Here is a 26,507-nt window from a genome sequence, read left to right as displayed (position 1 = left end):
AAGCGTAAGCGAGATCGATGTATGGTCAGAAAACAGAGCAACGGATACATACACACACGCAAGAACATACACTTCAACAAATAAAACATAGAAACAGGCGCGCAATTCACGACTATATTCTTTTCTCCAACTGTTTGTTACGTGTGTAGATGTGTGTGCGCGCTCGTGTGTTTTTCCTTTTCCTTCTTCTGTATCGAGTTATTACCTTTTTGTGCGCGCTGCTACGGAATTTCATGTTGCATGTTTGTGGTGTGTGGTAGAATGGTATGCTCTTCAGTTGATCGTAGGCTCAAGCTTAAGATAGACGGTACACGGACAACCATGCGATTCATTCGATTCGCATCGTAGTGTAAAGCGAACATTCAAATTTGAACATTTTTCCATTGTTTTTAGCAAAGTGAAAACAACATTATTATATTTAATTTGTGGAATTTTTTAATATAAGTGAATTCAATTTGAGGTGAATCACTGTGAAAAAAGGATTTATTTAAATTTTTGTGAGCCAAACATTGTGAGTTGTATTATATCAAGTGCATCAAGCACAAAGTTGATGTTCAATATTAAAAAAATAGCGATACTTTTGCATAGGATTTTAAAGAACTAGGATTGGAAAACACATTTAAAATTTCCAATCGAGACAAAGTGATGTTGATGGTTATTGCAGAATATAAAACGAAACAACAACAACATCGGCTTAAAAAAAGAGAAAATTGTGTGTATGGATTTTTTCCTTGGAATTTTAATTTCAAAAAAATTATTGTAATTGCCCTGTTGCTGTGTTTGTGTTTTATCAACTCTTTGACCCCATAGTGAGAAGAAATAAAGTTAAATTTTATTTTAAATAAGAACAACGATACGCTGGATAATTTAACCAATAATTTCGCAATTAAACTGCATTGAACGACTGCAATGATCCGTTAACTATTGTACACAACAGTGAGCGAGAATCGACAAAAGCATAAGCATAACAACAACAATAACAAGCATACACATACAGAGTGTTCAAAGCGCAACAACAGCAGCAATAGTACGGATTGAGAGAAAGAAGCACTGCGAGAGATAAACGGCAAACAACCATCCAGCCCAGCCACAGCACCAAAACGCGAACAGAAAACAGATACCAACAAGTAACACCAAGCCAAGTTACTTGAGATCGACGAACTTGTGTGTTGTGTATGCATATATATGAAATGAGAGAGAGAGGATAAAAAAAAAGAAGTATTTATACATAAAAGGTACATATAGCGTATTTACGCTATTTTAAAATCTATGTAAGAAAACATTTCCAGCATAGAGCTAAATCTATATTGCAACGTGTACGAGAAGGAAAAATTGTGCATGAAAAAAAAGAGATTATTGCTGTTTTTGTGCGGCCACGTTTTTTGTTTTGTTTCTTCTCATTTCGGGCCAATTTCAGTGCTAACATATCAACAGTAATCGAATATTTAAGAAGTGAAACAAATTGAAATGCATAGAGTCTTTCGTACCAAACACATTTTTTTTTGTTTTGTGAACATACGTGTATGAGTATGTATGGCGATTTGCATGATCGAAAAATGCAATACGTTCAAGCGAATTAAATTGTCTATATTGTGAATTCTAGTTTTTGACTTGAAAATTGCACCCATCGACGGCCCCAAAAAATTACTGCCTTTTAAACGTGTCTCTGTGAAAATATTCCAATTTGGTTAAATTGAAAGAAATAAGTGAATGGTTTTTTTTTTTATCGAAGAGAAACACACAAAGATTGAATATTACCAAATACAAAATAAAAAGAATATCTCAGTACGGGTTTTGTTGAGTTGGAGTCAGTGTTTGAGACAACGAGAAAGAGATGAAATGATTTAATGATTCAGATACAAATGTGACTCGGCAAGAAATTGTTCTTTTTAAGTGCATTGAAAGTACCAATTTTTTGTGTATGTGTAGAACAAAACCAAAGCATAACATATTACATTGGATACGCACATAAACGAAACAAAAGAAATTTCGAGTGGTTTACAAAAAAAAAAATCTTGCGAAAAAATAGACAGATTAAAGAATTGCAGGCGCCAGTTAAATCTTCATCGAAAGAGTCAAAACACGGACATCGGACGATCCAAGATCGGATAAAAAAAAACACGCAGTGAACAAGGTACCTTTTCCGGCTACAAATATTCTCATGAATTTGTGTTTATCAAAACAAAACAAAAGAAAAACATTTTGTAAAATGGTTTGATTCAACGTATTTGTGATCGTAATGAGTTATTAGAAGCAATAAAAATCCAAATGTTTCGACATCCACACACTGGAATTAATAAAATGAAACGTTTTCAATTAAAAATCCCTCGGCCATACACAACAACCATTTATATGCATTTCAAATTTACTTCGAAATTCATTTGATTTCATTTTCGATGCGCTTAATATCACTACTTTTTTGTGTCCATTGGCTTTTTCGCTTTGTTGTAATGAAAAATTACTCTGAATATATTTATGCCTAGGTCGAGGTTTTACAGTCGTTGAATAACAATGCGATCGGGATCTTAGTCTGATATATGTATATACAGATAGACAAATAATAAAAGTGAGTAGAATATAGAAATGGTCTGAGAGCGAGTAAGCTAAATTGGGAAAGCAAAGAAATAATACACAAAAAAACACATATCAACAATAGAATATGCATTTCATTGTATCATCACATGGGTCACCTACCTGCCGTGCCATCGATTCTTCCTTTTTTTCGTGTGTCTAACTCTCACATTCAATAAACATTTTATACGGAATCGAACGAGATTATTTTCTACGCTGTAAAAATAAGAAATAAATCTTGAAGAATATTAACCAAAACCGATTTGAAAGAAAAAAGAAATAACCGTAGTGAGTTTCAATTTCAATCGTAGAACCACATTGAAATTATTTATTCTGTCAGCATTTTTCCTCCCTCATTTTTTATGGCCAATTCTATCGAATCTGTTCTGTTTTTTTTAACGAACATTGACTAGTTCAGAATACGTGCGCGTCAGGTAGAAAAAAAAATGTACCAAATGGTCTCAAGTTGTGATATGCGAAGAAAAACGGAATAAGAGAGAAAAAAACTCCTTTTTTGATTGGGAACTATTCTTTAAAAATGAACTCACACTTGGATGTTGTTGGTTGCTTTGAAATTTATTAACCGATAACGACGAATCTCGATCGCCTCTCTTCTATATATGAAATGATTAATGGTAAATATTGATTTAATATTTTTTTTTCTATCTGAGTTCGATTACTTTCTATTCGGCGTAAGTTCAAACAACAAAATACCGAATGAATGATGCATTATTGTGAAAGTTTAATTTGTGTATGTTTTAATTGCATTTCTTGTGATTTAATTGTGATCAAATGACAATGCTTATTTATCATCATGGTTTCATATGAGAGAGTTGCGGTTGAGAGAGAAAAGAGTAAAAGAGATGAAAGTCTAGTCTATAAACCCAAATTGTGTTTGAACTCGTTCGTCGATGAAAGTTATTTGGAGTATGTTTGCGTTTAGTTTAAAATCTCTCACATCAGCAAAAAGAAAACAACAATTATAACATTGCTGTCAAATGCTTGCGCGTTATTCATATCAACGTCAAAATAAAACAATACATAAAATCATAAAACAATCCAACACCACTTCCATATGCTCATAATGAGATGGCACAAAAAAAATTCCCTATAATTTCCATCGAACTAGCTGCTCATTTCCGTACTTGGATTTGATTTTGTTTTTTTCTGTTCATTTCTCATTCATAATCACATCTCTCCAGCCACATTTCCGACAGTTACCGATTTGCTTTTTATTCGAATCTGATCAAGCACACTGATTCGATTCAACTGAAAACAAAAGCGACGAAATGCAAACATTAATCCACTTGGTGAAAAATGGTTACAAGCTAAAACAAATAACAATGAATTAAAATTGTTTAAGTTCATACAAGAGGCTGAATGAAAAGACGAGAAAAAAATAGCGGCCCAAAACACATAGACACAACAGAGAGGGAGAGAATAAAAGAAAACAATTCATTTGGTGCGGCCGTATTCGAAATGAAAATAAGTGAAGACAAAAAAAATATGTACAAACAAAACAATGAGCAAGCAAAATACCACACCTTATGCTGCTATAGTAGAGTTAATATACATAAGTGTTCTGTGCAATGTTCGATGGCAACAGTTTGATATTAACCATGTATAATATGCAAAAGGTAAAACAAGATCTGTGCGCATTTGGAATTGAACGTAGCATAAATTGTGCATTTTGGAATGTGCATATAAACTGCGAGAGAGGAAAAAAATACACTTTAATATGTGTAATTAGAGTGGTGCAGAGATTTGGTTGTTCTTACTCTTTTTTCCATGCTTAATAGCTGCTTTGTTTCAAGCCTCGACTCCGAAGATAGATAATAATAATAAACAAAAAACGTAGGCGAAGAATCAATGTTTTTTTTCGGGTTCGATACCTTAAAAAAAATATATGGCCATGTATGCATTTCGAAATTCGGCATCGCATTTTTCGCGTCACGATTTACGATCGACGATGTAACTCGTTCCATAAATGTGCGGTTTTTTTTCCTTCAGTCACTCTCTGCATTTTCTGTCAAACGAATTGAAATCGAGTGTGTATGATGTGGCTGATGTAATTTGACGTATAGGAAAAAAAACAGATGCTCCTTTTGTTCTGTGTTCGAGAGTCTCAAATTAAAAGAAAATTAGATTTGTCTGTTGATCGACAAGTAAAATAGCTGCGATCACATTAAGGGTGAACATCGGTGAGTAAATGGAATGGCCCAAGCGATGGCAATAATATTTTGAATATATGTACATGCGGAATGGAACCGCAGGTGTCATACAAAACTGCTGACAATCCTATAAATTTGAAAACATTTTTTTTAATTCATTCGTTCGTTTCGCTCGCATTTCATACTCCAAATCATTTGTTCTGAATTCCTCTTTTGCATCGTATTTCGTGTTCTTCTCTATTTGTTAAAGAAGAAGTAGATGTGTGTTTTTTGCGGTTTAATATGATGATCGAAGCAGGCGCGGGAGAGAATGAAAAAGATTCTTGTAATCTTAGTTCAGGTCGAATGGTATTACATACGAATAAAAAAAAATCCCATTATAAAATCATTTGTTTCTTTTGTTTTCATATTTGCCGCTCGCCATGTTCATTTGTTCTTCATTTCTTTTGTCCAGCAAGTAAGTTGTTGCTGTCGACGTCGTCGTCGTTGCCGTGTTTTTTTTTGTATTTCGGAAATTTCGTTTTGAATAGTGCGGTCTCTAATAATGCTGAATTGAATGCGACACAGAACAGAAACCATCGGGTGATACAGGAAATGGGCTTTTCTTACTTCGCTAATTTAGAAAACAGTCGAAAATAATTACATACTATCATCCTATTTTTTTTTATTTCATGCGTTCATTCGTTCCCGTCGTTTCTTTGTCTTTCATACTTTCCTTTTTTCCATTCGCTTACCGAAAATATACTTTTCGACATGAGAAGATTGCGGACATAAAGAGATAGAACCGTGGTACAATAAATCTTACGAATTCGTTGAAAGTTCTCAGTTCATTTCTCTTATTTTTCGGGTTTATAACACACAATAAAATTGGTATATATCCGTATCTATCAGCGCCATTCATTTTCTCGAATCATTTTTTTTCTTCTTCTGCTCGGCAAGAGAACTTTTGCATTCATTTTAGACGATGTGTGTGTTTCAGCCCACGCCAAATCACACAGGTTACCCTTTAATTATAACGGAACGAAGAAACGAATGACAATAAATTATTATTATATTGTACGTGTATTTGAATAATGACCCTCAAACATCACCATCATCATCATCATCGCCAACACTCGGAACAGCTTTTTCGTCAAATTCATGCGATAATGATCTCAATTTCGAGAATGTTTCTTTTATACTTCCACTGCAATATAAGAAGAGCTTCCTAGAAACAAACGAGACATACCTATAATAACAATAATTGATTCAGTTCGTTTGATATATGAAGATCAAATAGATGGGAAGAGTATGTTCAGCAATGTTTGACGTGTGAATTTTTTCGCCCGGTTAAGCGTGAAAGTGCGCAAAAGTGCGAGAATTCGTTTCATTTTACATACATGAATCGACAATCAACTCATATTGTTCATCTCAATTAACGAACAAATTAAAACTTTTGCAATCAATTAAAAAAGAACGACTGAAATCTAGACGATCTACATTGCACCGACACTTCTTTGCTTCTTCTTCTTATTATTTTTTTTGTTACTATTTTTTATTTCCCCCATTTCTTCATTTTCAATACATAGTATTCTAATGCATGCCTAAGCAAACTCACTCAATTACTTGGTATTCATTGAACGAAACCTGTTGCTTTTCATGCTGCATGAGCATACCGCACGGTGCATACACAAATACACAGCCTTTTTCTATGCGTCTGCCCTCCTATCGAACACTCTGTCGAATAATAATAATCATTAATGCCATGTTTATCGAATAACACGCATGCCTTTTTTTATTATGCATTACAGAACATTCGTCTATAAATTGTAATGTGAAAATGTGTTTTCGTTCTTTTTTTTCGAAACTTAACGTGGGAACCACCAAACAAACTAATTTTAATTTGCCAAACACAAGACGCCCAATAAACGAAGAATTTTAAGTTCTTTTTTGTTTCGGTAACAATCATAATTTCGAGGCCATAATTTCAGAATGTTTTTTTTTTTTATTTTATTTCGTTGCTTCAACGGAATTAGTGAGAATAACAACAAGATGTAGTTAGTAGAATATGCGTTGCAAGGCCAAATTAACCACTCGGATAATTTCTCTCGACAATATTCGGACATCGAGTACAATGCTGCGTAATGAAGATATGATTTAATGTAACACATACACATTCTTAATGGGAACGTGTGATTCTGTGATAATTATTTTGAGAAAAAAAGAAGTACATTATTTTTAGACCGTAAAATTATCTGATGAAATCAGAGTCGTTGAACAATGTTCTTGGTTTTGTTCTCGGCACATGGGATACATGTGTCTAGCGCTGGGTCTTAGTTCGCATTGGCGATGATATTGTTCAAAAAATGATGGTAATGAAAAGAGTAAAAATTATTGCATTAGCACCCATAAGCGTAAACTAACCGTAATAATATCCATCAGGTTACAAAATTCATTCTTTTAGTATTGTATTCGAGCATGTAAATGGGCAAGATGATGTGTGTATCTCTGTGTAATGTACTCATTCTCGTGTACTTGGAATAAATATTTGTTTCTCATAGTGGCCGTTATGCGCGCACGCGCACACAAAAACTATATAATATTTTTGCTCTACGTAGCTGACTCTTTCATAACGGACTCGGGCAAAAAGATAGAGAGAAAAGAAAACGTACAAAATTATTGAAATACAAATGACAGCTCGAATATATACCATATTTTATGAGCAACATCAATTTATGGAATTTTTCATGTTCAATTGCGTGCTAAAATTTTATTTCCACAGTGCGGTCGCGCACTGTGCGATTTTACTTTTTCTCTTTGAGCTATTGGATTGAGGTGAGCGCGTCAAGCATAATTTTGAAATTGATTTTTTGCCGATGGCATTTTTCGTTCACGATCGCGACCACATACGAAATACTTGCGAGCGCGCGTGTGTGTAGGATAATATCCGTCAAACAGCGAACGATATTATAAACACATCGTATAATACATTGAAACAGTTTGCAATTATATATGGAGCCCATCTCCGTTGAAAAAAAAAACAAACAAACAAAACATGCAGTTACATAGACATGCCTTTGCACTGACGATGCACTCTTCCTTTCGCTTTTTCTATGCAATCATAAATCTTTTTCCGAATTACAATTTCCGCACCCAAAACGCAATTCATGAAATGCACTCACACACATTCCATATCGCATTCGCAGTGTATGTTTTTTGCCAATACATTTATCCAATGTTTATATTATCTTTGTTCATTATTTTACCTAAAATGACATAATTTTTTTCTTTTGTACACATTTGCCTGAAATGTAAAAGAAATAGTTGTGTTGTCAAACAACCGCACCAAATGGTTATACGCATGCCATACGCCATTGCACCGTGTTGCACTTTTGTTTTGATCATTCTTGATATATAATATTTACAGTCACATAGAAATGAAACGAAAGAGACTTTAGAGTGAAGATAAAGACAAAAAAAAATAACATGAATATTGTACAATGATTAATTTGATTATAACCAAAGCAAAAGAAGTAGAGAAAAAAAGAATATATGTGAATTGGTGAGATTTGCGAACATGGCACCAAACAACGCACGCGAAAAAGTGCAAAAAGCCACAAGAAACACATCTTTTTTCTCTATATCTAATGTGCTGACTCGTAGTCGCGGTAGTTGCAAGCCACAATTTATCTTAAAATGAAATATAGCCATACGATGCAAACGATGCGAATGCTATCTTTTCTTTTAAGCTATTTGGTCAAACAACTTTCACTTGAAATTTACATGCACAATATCTATTTATCGACGAAAAATTGGTCGCGACCAATGAAAATGGCCACAAAAATTGGCGAGAAACAAAATCACAGAAATTTGAAATAGCGAGAAAATAAAGAGAAAATTTCATTTGGCAAACTAATCAACCATTAGTCTAATGATGATTTTATTGCATGGCATAAGCATTTAAGCTCGCGAACCAGGCATATTAAAATAATAATTAATTTGATACATGTAAAATGTGGCAACGGAGCTGTTCGCATACAAAGTGCACTGAGCGCATATTCAACTGTGAATAATAATTGATTATGCAAAGAAAAAACACACGGCGATGGATAAGAATTTCAATCGACAAACTGTGAGGCAGCGAACTATTGTAGCAAAAGACAGATATACGCTATGATTTGGTGAATCGTACAAATAGCGTGAAAATGAACTGCTACAAATGCTGAGTGAGACCAAACCGAATGGTAATGCCATGAAACACTCACAAAAAATGTTTGCAAATGAAATGAATGGTAAAGCCACAGGGTGAAGAGATTATGAATTGTGTAGCATTGTATACATTCCAATTTGCAAATGAGAGAAAAAAGAACCATCACACTCATATATACATTGTAGATGATTTTCTGGCAATTTTATTTTCTCTACTGTCATATTGGGCGCATGGGTGCGAGAGTACGAGCGAGTGGTGGTGCTGTGTGAGAGTGCCATTTTCTGGTTCGCCTTTCCAAATGAAACACACCGATTTCTGTGCAAATCAAACACAGAAAGAGAGAATGAGAAAGAGAAAGGATAAAAAAAAGCAACAACGGGCGACATAATCTATCGTTTGTATGACTTGTTCATATGGACGAGTTTTTGGTGTGCCCAAGTCGAATATCATGTTGCTGTGCGCTTGATTTATTGCACCGAACGACACAAAGTCACGTTGAGATACGAAAAATGTTTAATAATCGGCCGTGTACTGTGTGCGACGACGATGAAGACGAAATACCGTGCGCACTTACTCAAAAATAGAAAAGAATAAGAAATAAAGCGCAAGCGAGACAGTTAACATCAGAACACACAAAATACATAGCAAATAATCATCATCAGGCAAGAAGACGCAAAGAACAGCAACCAAACCATCGTTGTTTCTTGTGTGTGTGTCTTTTTTTTCTTCTTTCTACTACAACGGCCAATAAATTTATGAATTAGATGATAACGATAAAATGATGATATTAAAAAACAACAACAACGACAAACACAACAAGCGAAAGATGGCAAGCAAATGGCCTATGAAAAATACGGTGTTATAAGATATAGATTTTTCGTACGTGTGTCATTGTGCATTTCCTTTCGGGTCTTTCACTGCACTTTCCACTCGGGAGTTTTTAATCTCCTTGTCGCTCGTTAACAATGTTAACTTTAACAGTGCATTGAATTATAAAGCGTGTCGTTTTGCTTCGTGTCGTTGTTTCTCTTCTTTTTTCTCCTCTCTTTTTCGTATTCTCTTACTCTTGCATTGCACTTCGTTCGAGCACCGCGAACCGTGTTCATTTTGAATGTGCTCTTATCGCTGTTTAAAAGTTTTTTTCAATTCCTAGAACCTGAGTTGTTACAGAGACAATATTTGTTTCGGTCTAACATAGAGTATTCTATCAAAGACGTTTTATTGCTGGGGCATAAAAAAAAGATGCTCACATACAAAAGCCAAACACAGAGGTAGAAAGAGAAATGAAAATCAAGTGACGCAACTTAACGCGCATACTTAGCATTTCAATTGAAGTCATGGGATTTTTTATGGGTGATGATGCACGCACAATATTGCGCTTTTGTTTTGTAATGAAAATCATCATTTTTTAATATATTTTGTGTCTCTTCCTTACACAAAATGCGAACGCATAAAATACTTGTCGTAACTTATGGCTGTCCATTCGTTTCGAAGCCATCCACGGTATTGGTAAGCGCGCGCACACTTGCGCGTCCAAAAATCATAAACATTTTCTAGATAACACAGAAAAAGAGTAAACTTTTCATTTTTTTCGTTTTCATAAATTCCATAATTGTGTGTGCACCGGCCGCGATGTATTCATCCGTCTTTTCTGGGAGCATCAAACCATACGTCGATAAAGGAAAAGAAAAAACAAACTAAAAAGTCATAAATATAAAATTTATCTCCTAATTAGCCACAATGTAAGCAATTTTCATGGGTTTGAAAGCATGCCGTGCACAGAAAACAAATATATAAAGTAAGATGAAAACGAAGCCATTTTTTGAGAGAAAAAACAATATTTGTCATTGCATATGTGCAGCAAACTAGTTTCTTTCTTTGCTGTGCATTTTTTTTCGATTAAATCGCCGTCTTAAGATGCACATAATAATTGTCCGCATTGTTCAATTGTGGGTAATTAAAATATTAATTCCGATGGTGAAAACAAAGGCCATGAGCCGACATAAGCCGTACGGTGTGTTGCGGTGCACAGTTCATTTGCACCGATTGCAAACTTTCGAAACATTACTGTCAATGGGCGCATGCCGTTGTACCAATATAATAACTTGTCGCTGTCAAATCGTTTCGATTCTGTGCTGCTGTGCACATTTCACTTCCAACAAAAAAGAGAGTCATTGCCACAAATTGCAATTGTAATTATCACGGGCAAAATATCATGTTGACAATCAATGTGTTTTCCTGTGCTCTATCTTGGTTGTTTTTCTGTTATTTTTTTTTTTTTTTTTTTTTTTTTTAATGAAGCAGTAAAAAAAGAACTCAATTGAAATGCATTCAAATGGAAAGAGAGAAAATGATCTCGAAAAAAAAATTGTTGTGGCCATTCCATTACCAAACGGGTATATTTCTACGAAACAATTTGCATGTAACTCAAACCCGATCACACAAATACACCGCACAAATGATAAACCAAATGACTTTTTTAAAAAAATAAATAAATTCTCGATCGATGTTTCTATCTTTGTTCATTTCTATTTTTCATAATTTTTTTTATCTTAATTTCCTTTTCAGCGAGACACCGAGACAGTGAGATAGATAGAGAGACACCGAAACATAGACAGATAGAGAGAGGGACGGAAACCCATTCGAAATAAATCATAAAGTATCGAGAGACACAGGGGTCATTGAAATACACAAAGATAGAGAACGTTGTAGTGGAGTGTGTGTGCGAGTGAGTGTGTATAAATTTTTTTTATCTGTGGCAAGCTATAGCGCGCAATGGTTCATTTACATAATTTTAATCGGTGATGATAAAAAGCGGTGAGTTGCTGCTGTATGAGTCGCGTTACACGTAGGTGAAAGATAAATTATGGCAGCATCCACGAAACAAATGAAACGAAAAATGTTTTGTTGTCTTCACATTGGAATGATGAGGCGACTTGTTTGGCTATTATGGTGGTGGTCAATGTATCTAGTATGCATTGGTACGTTGACGACAATACGAATGACGATGGCCGAACATGTATGCGAATTAGATGTATCGGAAGGCGTACCAATCGGTTATAAAATCGGTTACATTGGCGAGTTTTTGCCGGGCGTTGATAGTGGCCCACCGTATTTAATTGTACCGGTGCAAGGTAGCGCGGTCGAACCGGACCTATCAATTGATCATACAACCGGTGAAATAAGGACAAAAGTGCTATTGGATCGTGAAATGCGTGCATCCTATTCATTTGTTGCGATACCAATGAGCGGTGAAAATATTAAAGTATTAATTCGTGTACTGGACGAAAATGATAATGCACCAACATTTCCATCGTCATCAATGAATATTGAATTTCCGGAGAATACACCACGCGATGTTAAACGAACACTAAATCCGGCACGTGATTTAGATTTAGGGCGACATAATACACAACGCTATAATATTGTATCGGGTAATGTGAATAATGCGTTTCGATTGTCATCGCATCGTGAACGCGATGGTGTTTTATATTTAGACTTGCAAATCAATGGATTTTTAGATCGTGAAACAACACCATTTTATAGTTTAGTGATTGAGGCAATTGACGGTGGTAATCCACCGTTACGTGGTCAAATGACAGTGAATATATCAATACAAGACGTTAATGATAATACACCGATATTCAATCAAAGTCGATATTTTGCATCCGTACCGGAGAATGCAACGATCGGTACAAAAGTGCTTCAGGTGTATGCCACTGATATTGATGCCGGTAACAATGGTTTAATTGAATTCACAATAAATCGTCGACAAAGTGATCGAGAGCAAATGTTTCAAATTGATAGTAAAACCGGTATTATTTCGGTGAATAAGCCGCTCGATTTTGAAACAAAAGAATTACATGAATTGGTTGTGGTGGCTCGTGATCATGGCGAGCAACCGTTGGAGACGACAGCATTCGTGTCGATATCCGTAACAAATGTCAACGATAATCAGCCAATAATCAATGTAATTTTCTTAAGTGACGATGCAACGCCAAAAATTGCCGAATCAGCACAGCCAGGCGAATTTGTTGCACGAATTTCGGTAAACGATCCCGATTCAAAAACCGAATATTCAAATGTAAATGTTTCACTGATTGGGGGTGATGGACATTTTGGTTTAACAACACGCGATAGCATAATTTATTTGGTCATTATTTCGTTGCCGTTGGACCGTGAATTGCAGCCAAATTACACGCTGAGCATTGTGGCTACCGATCAAGGTACGCCACCGTTGCACGCATCAAAAACCATTTATTTAAAAGTAACCGATTGTAATGACAATGCACCCGAATTCGAAAAAGAAACATACCATGCAAATGTGATGGAAGTTGCCGATCCGGGCACATCAGTTATACAAGTAGCCGCAATCGATCGTGACGAAGGCAACAATTCGGTCATCACATATTCCATATTGGATACACCAAATACGCATTCAGAATGGTTTCAAATTGATCCAAACACCGGACTGATTACAACACGAACGCACATCGATTGTGAAACCGAACCCGTACCCCAATTGATTGTACAAGCTCGTGACAATGGCGTACCGGCAATGTCATCGACTGCAACGGTTTTCATCCAAATTCATGATGTCAATGACAATGAACCGATCTTCGATCAAAGTTTCTACAATGCAACCGTTAGCGAAAATGATCCAAAGGGCAAATGTATCTTAAAGGTAAGTCAAATTCAATTGTTTAAATTCCATTTTTTTTTCTTCTCTTTTATTTTTATTATTACATTATACCATGCGAAGAAAAAACAAATCATTTCAAAGTTTTTGCAGAAAGAACGCAGAACTTGAAAAAAATATATGATATTAACAGCTTCAGATCCAATTCTGTTGAGCAGACATTTAGATTTATCCATTTGGAAAAATGTTTTGGTTTGTTGTTTGAGAGATTTATTGTTGCCATTATTAGAGTTAATGTCGTGCATGAGTTACGGTATTTTTTTTAGCTGTTTTCTGTATTCACCACGAGCAAAATTCTTCTCTTTAGGATGGATTCGCATCATTTGCTCGTCGTGGTGTGTCACAGCCAGAAGGAAATAGAAATGAAACAATATATATGAATAATTGAAAAAAACAACGAATGAAAACACAACAGCAAACGATATGGCCAAAGGAAATCGAAACAAAGAGTCAAGAATTTAAAGTCATTCATCTGTTTTGTTGATTTCGTTGTGTCGAGAATACCGATAAAAATTTTTTTGTCCGTTGTTCATGTACGAGGGAGAGAAAAAAAAAACGTGAAGAAAGAAGAAACGAATTGTATATCACGACACGACACAAACGATCACACAACGCGATTTCTGGTAGCAAACCGCTTGCAATCTTTTATTGAAAATCTACTGTGAAAAAAATAATAATGCAGACACACACACAAACATAAAATAATTTCTTCGTTTGAATCAAAACAAATCTATCCTCGAACGGTTGTTGTTCAATCCATTTGGTTTCAACTTGCTCTATGATTTCGAAGGGGACGATCTAAATGAGATACATATTTACATGAGTTTCTGTTGAAACGGTCAATGGAACCAATCGGCTGGCACATTTATTATATCATAATGTAGAAGCCAAAAGACCAACCAAAGATGAATCACGTTCAATTCGCATGAGTTTTTTTCCCTGTTCGGGTTTGCTTTTCAATTTGCATCTCTTCTGATATTTCCAACAAACGGTGCAAATGAATAAAAGACGACAAAACCATTTGTTTTGCTCAAGACAAAATTGTCGTAAAGATAAACAGAAAATGTGTGTGTGAGAGCAAAAGAGGAAAAAAATCACATTGTGGCAATAACATTTCACGGTGATCGTATTAAAATTTTAATTTGATTTCGATACGTTTCTGTTTCTCCGCCAAAGAACTCTTTCGCTTCACACACGGAATCAGGTAGTGTTCTTAATTTTCAGCCCATTTGTCTATTTTTTTTATCGTCGTATTACAACACATACGACACATATGAAATTCGCAAAATCGCTATTTTAGCATCTTCATGTTCATTCCATTCGAAGTCAAATTAATGAAAAACCATTCTTCAAACGTATCTTACGAACATGAGAAAAAAACACTAATTCTCTTATAAACGAAAAAAGATTCAAAATCGAGTAATAATTTCACAAAAACCAACGATGAAAAGGAAAAGGCTTACGACTCAAAATTAGAGTTAAAAACGAAAAGTTTTGTATCAATTTGGTTTGTCGTGCGATCAAATAAAGTAGGCGACTATACAATTATAATCATCAACGTCGACGATTCGGTTTCAATACGTACACACAGATCGATAGAAGATTAAAATTTTGTGTACGTTTTTTTTTGCTTTTTTGATTACTTAATTTTTACCGTTGTCAAAATCGTCTTGTCGCTATTTCCATGATCGGTGTTTGTTTTTTCTGTCTTTCTTCGCATCTCTCTATTCTGGCTCGTTTGTTTTTTTTTTTTTAATGTTCATTTCCTAGAGATCGAACTATGATTGCGTCGTTTACGTCGATTCGTTTTGTTAATTTTCAGTATTTGAAATTTAAATACGAGAGCAGATCACAATCCGATCCGAGACATTTTATGTATGTGTTTTTGGTGCTAATGAAGTTGTTTGCGATCATTGAACGCATCTCGTTCGCAGCGTACAGATCATCTTTAGTTTTAATCATCTCGTTTTCTTGTTCATATTTGGAAAAATCGTGGGTAATGCTTTTGTAATCTTTTCAAAGAAAGAATATATTTACGATTCCTAGCCAAACAGTACAAAATAGTCTCGATTTGATATGGGGGTCAACAAAATTGTTGAATGGAATGGAGAATTAAATTAGTCGAAAAACTGAAAAACAAACAAACACACTACGTTCAATTCAAATCAATTTGCAAACGATAAAAATCAACTCCCCACGACATTTTCCACTCGCGATATTCACATGTATTTAACAGTTTGTTCGTTCATTGCAATACGACATTCTTGATTTGATTACCAACATACAGAGCACAGAGAATTCAAAGCATATATACATAACATCAAAGCTCGTATCTGACATTAACTAAATTACTCTGAAAAGTTGCTATAAATTTCCGAGGAAATTTACATATTTTTTTGTTTTTGTTTTTTTTTTCTCGTTGACTTTTTGAATTCTTGTGGTGTATTATGTGTGAATGGTCATCTGGAGGCTTGATAAGTTGTGTCATGTTCAAAGGCATTTCTTTTGATTGTGCGTTCTCTTGGCCGAACCGCAAGTGGAGACACAGGGAGAAAGAGAGCGCATTTTACGTGCACAAATCAACGATCGTTGAGTGAGTCAAATTCAAAGCTCTTAATGAGTTTATTATACGGCATTTTATTTTCGTTTCGTATTCCATTCTACCAAGTCAGGAAGACCACGGTATTTATTCTCTTAATTCGTTCGAAAATCATCGCGAACAAACAGAGAGAAAAAAAATAAGAAATTATTTAATTAACATGGAAATGATATGGTTTCGTTCGATTCGTAAAATGATCACATTTTTTTTTTTGGTCGATTCTCTGTAAATCCGATGTGGATGATGTCGTCGTTTCTAAGTTCAAAATAACGATAATTTCTTCTTAAATGTCTTATCGCTGGGCGGCACATTTGCTGGATATGGGAAAAGGTGTGAAATCCTTTTTGGAATTCCGGACGCATTTTGTTCAGCTGGCTGGTAACACACCACAGGCATATACAACTATATAATCGAATGATGCGCATTTAATTTTGGACGGTTTATTTAATTGTTGAGATATTGTTGAATTTGAATGGGCTGATGATGATTTTCTTAAAATTGTTTTCTATTGTCAGTGAAATGTTCATTATTGGATATATTTCGGCGTAAAATAGTTTTTATTCATAATTTTTCTCCTTTTCTTCTCATCATTCTCGTCCACACATTCTTCGAAAATTTTCATTCATCGTGCATTGGAATTATGCATTATTCATAAATGCATCATGTTCATCCCAAAGGATTTATCTAAATGTTTTTTACAGCGTGGCAAAAGTCAAATGTAACAATACCTTTGACACAAAGTAAAAATTATGAACCAGAAAGATATGGAAAGTCGAGTGTGTTAAATTCAAGTCTATTAAAAGTGTCAGTTTGAACGCCAGATTCTTGGTAAAAAAATATTCTCTCTATTTCTTTTTCTATTGTGTGCGTAAAAGAGATGGAATGCCACAAACAAAGGCTACGTGATAATACACTGGTTATCTCTCTCTCTCTCTCTCTTCCTTTTCTATTGACGAATCAAAAACAATATATATATATTCAGTATGGAGTGTTTATTACTTTTACCCATCTCTTTGTCTTTGTCTGTACGATTTCAAATGGGTCTGTCGACATACCAATGAATTTTGAAAGAACAGAACTCGAAAAAAGACCTTTACAACTATTAAAAGTGTACACCATCAATTCGAAATTAATAAAAAAGACGAAGGAATAGAAGTTTAGAAGATAAAAAAGAATAACACACACACATACAATACCGAATTAAAGAGAGTAGATAGAGAGAGAGCGAAAAAAATGTACCGTCACAAATTTTTATCTGAGTGACTGAGGGAAGCGAACAACACACACCGAGAGTTCGTAGAGAAAGAAAACTCAAGCAAATGAAGCACAAATGAAAATCCAAAACGACGACCACGAGAAGTCAATAGATAGAACGAATGAACGAACGAAATAAAAAAAAGAACGCGTTTTAATGGATTCTTCAGCATATGCCCAACACAATAGTCTCTCCATACAGAGAGCGAGAGAGAGAGAGAGAGAGAGAGAGTGAGCAAGAGGAGGAGAACGATAGAAAGAGAAGAATGGCACAAAGTCGAAGTGTACATTCGATTGATGTGTATAGCCTGCATAGTGCTTTCCTTTCCTACTAAAACAACCTCTTTCATTACTGTGGAATTCAAGAATGGCTCGCGCGCGCATGACTGTGGCTGAGATCGCGGCCCGATCAATTTAAATATACATATATATAGGTATGTATGTGCCTATTGCGCTTTCAGAGTAAATTCTTGATTATATTCATAACAAAATGCACGCACATCCATGCCATTTAAATGCCAATGCAAAACGAAACACTCTATTCGTTGATATTAGACGAATGTAATGAGAGCTGGATGTATGTAATAGAACTAAATGCGACCGCAACATTTTAGTCCGAAAAAAAGTGGCAACCAAACAGGGCACAAAACTATTCAAACAATTTCAATTAAAAGTTTTATTTTTCTTTGAAGAACGAACAGAAAAAAAATGAAACAGCAACAGATTCATCTTAGTCAATGGGGCCTTATTTCCCAGTTGCTTTTTGAAAACCACTTCAAGCCGTCAAGGTAATCGTTTGCTCGGACCCTGTCATCGTAAAAATCGTTTCAGTCGACAACACCAACAACGGCGACGATGACAGTAGTACTTTTGCCGCAACATTGTTGCTTACATGCAAGCAAACATTTTGTATTGCTTTTTATAGCGCACCAAAATTCAATTTGCGATAAATCAAAACTGAAAAAACATTTTTTTTAACCATATAACAACATACAGTTTTATCAATGTGGTTGTAAATTATTAGTATTGTGCTTACACCTTTGCACGTTCGTTTGCGATCACATCTGTGCGAACACATTCATATATTACCATATGCATACATAACAACAACAATCGCAGAAGAAGAAAAAATAAAACCATTAGCGAATTTTATGCATTCAAGATGTTTGGGGCCGAATTGGAATTCCGTAAAAATGTTCTATTTCTTCTCTCTTCATTTGGTGATTGTTTAGTTTACAACAAAAGCACTAGTTCAAATTAAACTCGAAAAGCCCATTGAATTAACAGTTTGAACCGTAAAAAGACCATCGAAATTCAAAAATTTCACATCAATTAAATGGCATAAATTCGACAGTGTCGAAGAAACATCTTCTTCTCATTTGAAAAGCAAAGCTTGCTGTTGCTATTGCTATTCTTTGAATCGTACACGCTTTTTCCTGTGTTAAATAACAATCTCAAGAATGTAAGAACTTCGGAATGACTTGTGAGATGTGTGCTTCACACACAGAAACAGAGAGAGAACAAAATGATGATGACGATGATGATGATGAAACGAATGAACGTACGAGAGAATGCGAGTGAACGACATAAAAGAATGTAAAAATGTAATATCCGAGTGGAATCGTTCCACACACAAAGGGAAGAAGAGAAGAAGAAGAAGGAAAAAAAATAATAACGTTAAAGCATTATTATAATAAAATTGTAAATATAAAAGTCAAATTTTTCGTCTCTCATACTCGTACACATTAACTTTATGCACGTTGTTGAGTTTTTGGTTTTAAAAATTGACTCCTCTCTCACTCTTTCTTTCTTTCTCGTTGACTGTGTTGTGTACACTTGAAAATGCAATTTCTGTGTTCAGTTTGTGATAATGCGCACAACGACGAATGCAATCGGCAATCGGTATGCATACATGCTTTGGTGGAATGTTTTTTTAAACATAAGCTAAGAACGGTGTCTCTCATCATTTCAATTTGTGTGTGTGTGTTTGCTGAGTGTATTTGGGGAAACGGACCATAAAAGAAGCACACACACACATACAGACATGGACACATGCATACGAGATAGGCGAAAAAGAAAAATTCGATTCGAGAAATGAAAACACCTTTAACACCAGGCTTGATTACTTCAAGCAACAAGGCGAAATAAGATGGCATTCATGGTGTATCTGTCTTTTTTTCGCGTGCATATGATCGTCGCTGACTATGATGATGGTCGAAATGCGCAGCGTTCACCACACGTCTCGCATGTGTATGAGTGAATAATAACCAGTTTACCTTTTCTTACTTCTTGGATTCGTTTCATGATCGCGTATATATAAAATGACTTAGCACACACTCTTTGCTCTTCGACTCTGAGGTATGCTAATCAAAGTGAAAAATAAAAACACAAGAACCAAAGAAAAGAAAATCAACAAAAACGACGACGACGACGTCGACGCGTATATTTAAAGGTATGTTTATGCTGATGATGTTGCTATTATTGTTGCCTTCTCGACATAAAGACCGAATGGAAAGAACGAAAAAAAGAAAGACACAAAGCTTCCATTTACAAGCAACACACCGATCGAAGCATACGTATCGGCTCATGAGAGCCACAAGAAAGAGAATGATATACAGTTTGATTTTTGCCTGTTGTCTGTTCTTGTGCGTAGCATTTTATCAAGAAAAGAATTACACCAATTAATATATGAAGAAGAGCGTAATTTAAATAATAGTCTCTCTATCTCGTAGATGGCATGAGCAAGGCATACACTCACTCGAGTATTCTTTGTACACATTTATTTTATACCACGCGAAAAGACTACCATCGACCATATAAAAAAAAATATATGTATTTTAAAACATTGTAAAAATGAAATGGAATTCCACACTCACACTTGGCGGGCGTGTGTGTTAGCGCGCGCGCTCATCTCAGACCAAACACAAACATAGCATCATACTCGAATGGTGCACGAAACCAATACACGGCCCAATTCAATACACCAACGTTTGTTTACAGTCTCTCTTTCGCTCTTCAATTGAGAGTTTAATGCACAAAAAATATATGCTCGACCGATATGAACGAACAAAAAAAAAATTTCATTAAAAACATCGATGATTGTAAGCTGCGCGCGCACATTTTGACCAACACAAATACTAAAGCAACAACAGATTCGAGTTGAGAAAAGAGAGTCTGTGCAACCAAACACAAAAATACACAAAGACGCTCATCATGTATGCAATCTAATTCGAAATAGAAGAGCATCAGAACCAACTCAAGAACCTCTCAATAAATACATATTTTTGTTTTCTCAAACAAAAATGAATAAAAAAACAACAACGAAAAGTAACAACAACAACGACGACGACGAGAAATATTTTTTCACATTTTTTCGCTCCATGTTCATTATTCGCTCTCTCTCTCTCTTACTATATTATTACTATTATTCTTATAGTTCTTTAGCCGCGTGCTGTTTGCTTCTCGATCAACTTTGTAGCTGCTGCTGTTGCTGTTGCGGGCTACTCTTTACTCATGCTTTTTCTTTTCTCTTCACTTTATAATAATTTGATGTGAGTATTTTTCATCGCGAGAGAGTGTGAGCGTGAGGCCCATGTGCTGGTGTCTGTGTGCTCTTCTTCTCTCTCTCCAGCTCTTTCTTCACATTAATGCATATGTGTTGGTGGTTGATTCTTTGGATTTACGCTGTATATATGCTTATGTTTGTCTTTGGCTATCGGTCGAATGCTGTGGGCTATTGCCATATTTCATGTTGTCAGATAAAAATATATGTTGCCAGATTTCCTTCCAATGCACATTTATATTTATTTGCTGTACGTATTTGCGCTCTCTTGCTGCTGTCTTTGTTGCATCGATTCGAATTAGTCGTTAATACTATGGCTGATTGGGGCCGTTGTCATTCGGCCAGCCAAACGTATGAAATGCGTACACACATTAACGGTGGCATACTACATATTTTCGCAGGCAGACAATCGACACACCACAAGATTCTTTCTGTTTTCTCGCAATTAAACATTTAATACAGATCCTCAACTCTGAATCTCATTTTTTGTTGTTTTTTTTTTTTTTCTCTCTCTCTCTCTCTCTCTCTCTCTCTCGTTTAAGTCGTGGACGAGGTGCGTGTTGTTGTTAAAAAAAATCTCTTCTTTTCTATGCACTGTGTGTGCACTGTTTTGTAACTTGTTCATCGTTTACAAGTTACAAGGCTGAAATGTAGCTGGAATGTCGTATTTATTTATGCGTACCACTCGGCTTGGCTCGGTTCAATTGGTCAAAAACAACGTATGCACAAAAAGCGAGAGAGAGAGAGAGAGATGGAGGGAGAGAGCTAAAAAGAAATTCTATATGCGCCTTTTGAAAAACAAAAGTAAACAAAAATCTATTCGATAGAATCGACAAATGTGCAATGCAAGACGATGAAAAAAATGTGCATTGTCAATGTTTATCAAGCCGCGAATCTGGAATGCTTTTCGGTTTTTATTCACATAGCGATCTCGTAAAGGGAATTCAATAGCTTTGTGAAATCTTCACTTCGATTACTGTACGCACGACCTTTTCGGCTTGAGCACACAAACACATATACACATACACTCCTCACTCAAACTAGTTCAAGCTGCGGCTGCTGTTGCTTCTGTTAAAATATTTGTGTGCACGCAATTTTCGTCAGAACGAAAAGCTTTTCGATGCATTAAAAACTGCTCATCGACACACAATGTCCACAGTAGCCGATTCAAATTGATGTGCACAGCCGGTTCACAATGGCAAAAATGAATGTGCAACAAAACACTAACACATACCCAAACGTACATATCGCCACGAATGCACATCGCTTTCATAATCAAGCAATCACAATGAAGGAATTCAGTTGACGTTACGGAGCATTTAAGATAAAGATAAAATACAACTTCTTCCTTTTGATAAATGCGACATTAAAGATTACATGTCATTCAACCAGGCAAACGGCAGATAAAATATGGCCGAGATTCACAAAAAGAAAAGCGTATGTCAGCTGAATTAGCCAAACCATACATCTTGCACTCTTTCTCGTTCATTTCATTTTCTGCAAAATCATCTGCATTCAAAATGGGAAAAGAACGCACAAAGAACGCGAAAGAAAACTTCCGAAATCAATTCATGCAAAATAATTTCACAATCAGTCAGGCAGAGAAGGAATGAGTGTGATAGCACTATAACTGTTATGTGTTGTTGGGAAAGAGGCAGAAGCTTAAGTTTCAATTAGTAATAAATCAAGTGTGGTTGTCTGGTTGATATCAGCAAGCTGTGGCATTGTGGAACAATGCAGAGTCACATGGATTCGCGTCGGATTTAATTAATTTATTTTTGTTGATAACCAAAATCGGCACACACTTACTCACTCACTTACTTACTCACACTTTAGCCAGCGCCGACTATGATAAGAAATAATAACAACAAAATAATGGTTTACAAATCGACTTGCTGAACGGGTGCCAAATGGTGCGCGCGTACATACACAACACAGTGATGAACTGCCGAAAAAAAAAATACATTTCAGCCCGTTGTATGTAAACGGCTCAACGCCACGGCGCACAAGAGAGATAGAGAGAGGGACAGCAAAAAATCAACCAAATGAAAAAAAAATTAAATATATGCGAACGCCAAAGCTTGCACAGATACATACAATTTAGCGTACTACGTTCGTGTGTACATCGAGTTCCTATCTTTCTGCTTATAAAATGTGCAGTAGCATGGCCGTAGGTGCAATTCTTATTCCATATTTTTTAAAATTTTATGTATTTTTTGCGTTCGTTCGTTTGTTCATTCGTTTGGTGTGTGTGTATATGAGCCTCAGTAGCAGCAACAGCAGTAGTTTTTCGCTGTGGTTATCTGTTTGGTGTGTTGCCGTCGCTTCGGCACTGCCATTTAAAAATTTTCACTTTAAATCGCACTTTTAAAAAAATGCATTAAATATAGTGTATGATCCACACAGTCATAGTATATTTTTAAAAAAAGAGAGAAAAGTACCGATGCATTTTCATTTTGGAGACGCACGCACTTGGCCGCAAGAGACGATTCGATAATGAATTTAAACGAAACAGAAAAATATGTATGAAAATTGAACAAAAATCAACGGATAAACGGATCGAACTTGTAAAACGTACACGGCATACAAATTTTAGTTGTTTCCACATTGAATTGCACACTGCAATGTGTGTGCTTCATATTTCTCTCTCTCGGATATTTTTCTTCATTTTTTATTTGTTTCGGAATGAGTGTGTGTGTTTGAATATATAGTGTGGAAAATACATGTTTTTGATTGTGCCGAGAGATGAGTGCGCGTGTCTGAAGCCAATGTATAACGGTGCTTTGATCAACCTCGAAATGCTATTAATAATAACAATCCGCGTGTGTTCGCGTCTATATTGATCGTTCGGAATTTGACGTTCATCACCATTTCGCCCAGTATGTGCTGATTATTAAAATTATTGTATATTTATTATTGTTATTTAGAATGCAGAACAGCTATCCGGCCATTGCATTGGCATGGCAATCGACATGTGATTGATTTTTTCTTTATTCGTTTTTCTTTTTCTTAAAAAACCATCAACATTCTTGCTGGGGCTCCTTTTCTAATACATCGCTTTTTTGCGCATGTTTTCTTTTCAATATGCCAATCTCTCTCACACACAACAAATTATCCAGTTGCAAAAGATAGCATAAATAAAGTTGGAATGTGGAAAAATCGATATCGTTTTTTTGTTGTTCGTCCTCGATCTGCCACTTAAATTCAACCATAAAATTGCTACCGTATGTCTCACTTCTTGACCGCCACCATATCTCATCTTATAATATATATATTAATAGGCGAATATATATATATATGTTCACCATATGATCAATTTTAATGAAATGTTTACATCGTATCATCAACAAGTAGCTCGTGCACACACATATTTTCGATATATGCAAATTAATGTTGTGGGTAATGAATTTACGAGCGCAAAAGCAATCAAATGTGAAACGACGAAGAGGAGCGAACAAAAAATAAAATAAAATAAAATATACTTTCCAACGTTGCGGATAAACGTTGATCGATTTTGATCCATTCACAATACATTCACACATTTACGTGACGAAAAACACTTGACAATATAAAAAAAGACACACACACGCGAACAGAAAAGAAACTCAAAATAACCCACACACAACAAAAAACGCGTACAAACAACTCATCAATTCGTCTCATCGACAACAATTTATCTTCCCCCTATGACTTGTACAATGCGCGCTTATGACTTATGATATTATTGAAAATAAAAATGCTTCGCCCTTTCATTCTCTTCCTTTCTTTTCATACACCGATCACTTTGGCATACTTTGCAAACTGTAAATCAATGACCATTGCGGAAAAAAAATTACGCGCGTGAAAAAACAACACAGAGAGGGAGAGAGAGAAAGATAAAAAATGAAAATGTTGATGTTGAGATAAATTTAATATTAGCTCTTTATGATTCAATCAGATTAGAGTGCGTTCCTCTAATAAGCAGATGCAGACATGTAAAGTATTGCCGCGGGCAATATGCATCGTGAACGAATTACGAGAGCAAAAAAGCACACGCTTCATGTGCTGCTGCTGCCGCTGTACTTCGACAGACATCAACTTTTCCTTTCATTTTTCGGTAGAAGAAAAAAAGAGTTGCTATTGAGAGCTGAAAAAAAATCAATCATTGTGCGAATAGAGTTAATCCCCGAAGCGCCTGCATTTTCCCTCTAAAACACTTTTACTGAAATTCATTTTCAATCACTAGGCCATGACACCGAATAGAGAGAATTTTCGTGTAATGATTACTTGTCTAATAGGATGTACTTTTTTTTTTATTGTAATGCATGTTTGTAATGGGATTTCAAAGAAAAGATAATAAAACAGAGAAAATAGTTGGGTTTTAATTTGTTTTTTGAAAATGTGGCAATAAATATTTAAAGTTACCATTTTTATCGAAATTCTCATGAGCGCCGATAACTCATTCGACAAAATATACTCAAACTCATTTTAAAATGTTGTTCGACATTACTTTGTATATGGCTTGTGAGTTAGTCATTGCAATTCTACAAAAAAAAAGCTTCCTTTTCACATAAACAAGAAGCTCGTTTGTGCGCTCATCCGTAAGGATTTGTTCCAATCAATTAAAATGGCATTACGATCAATCAGTGATCGTTATTGTTGTAAGTAAATATTTTACGGCCGTATATGAATTTGCAAGCAAAAATGTAATTCGAAAAAAGGGAGAAGAAGCGAGGGAGATTCCGAATGTAAGAAGAGGATGGGATTGATTGTGGTTTTCGATCAGTTTCGAATGGGTTAATTTGAATGTTAATGCTTTTGTTGATTACTAGTAAGTGCTGGTCGTAACAATAAATCCTCATTATAGACGTCGTTAATAATTTTCTATTTTTATTATATTTTAATTCCCTAATGATCCTAATGATAACAATAAATAGCGTGTGTGCAATGCAAAAAAATGTGTATTGCATGTGAGCTGAGCGAACCAATGAAATCAAAACGAAAAAAAAATTGGATGGCATTGAAAATGAATGTGAATTCTAAAGTTTCTCTTTAAATGTGCAAGTTCGACGAAACGATCGATTAAGTTGCACATAAAAAATGTCGGGTAATTTGGAAATGTGAACCTTCGGATAGCCCCCTTTTTTTCCCAGCACAAAAGACAAATGAGAAATAAAATTATCTCTATTTACAATTGTTCGTGCAATGAATGCCCACTTTGATTGAGAATGGTGCTAAATGAAAGTACATGAACACAAAAAAAGAGCAGAAAACAGTAGAAACATCACATATTAAATTTGATATTCTTCTTTTGCTCCCTCTATCACATTCTCTCTCGCTTCTCACCGAATTTTCGAAATTTTAATTCTAACAAATGTGTTGCACAATTTCATCCACATTATTTCATCCGTGTCTGTACAGTGTACACACCAATAATAATTATTTACACATAAACGGATTTACATTCGCACATATTTATTTTT

At 35.3% G+C, this 26,507-nt stretch overlaps 1 protein-coding gene across 1 annotated transcript in view; it reads left to right on the top strand.

Annotated features, from left to right (window-relative positions):
* The first annotated feature begins 294 nt into the window (after positions 1-294).
* LOC116341455 (protein dachsous) overlaps positions 295-26,507 on the top strand; it is an 89,721-nt gene continuing 63,508 nt past the window's right edge. The window contains exons 1-2 of the mRNA XM_031768568.1: positions 295-2,134; positions 11,500-13,615. Coding sequence (XP_031624428.1) covers positions 11,798-13,615 — 1,818 coding nt within the window. The 5' untranslated portion in view covers positions 295-2,134; positions 11,500-11,797. The remainder of the gene's footprint in view (positions 2,135-11,499; positions 13,616-26,507) is intronic.

Source organism: Contarinia nasturtii, unplaced genomic scaffold (assembly GCF_009176525.2).
Source record: "Contarinia nasturtii isolate CC-2019 unplaced genomic scaffold, AAFC_CNas_1.1 Cnas_scaffold_695, whole genome shotgun sequence".
NCBI lineage: Eukaryota > Metazoa > Arthropoda > Insecta > Diptera > Cecidomyiidae > Contarinia > Contarinia nasturtii.
Note: the sequence above shows the minus strand (reverse complement) of the source record. Positions and strands in the feature narration are given on the sequence as shown.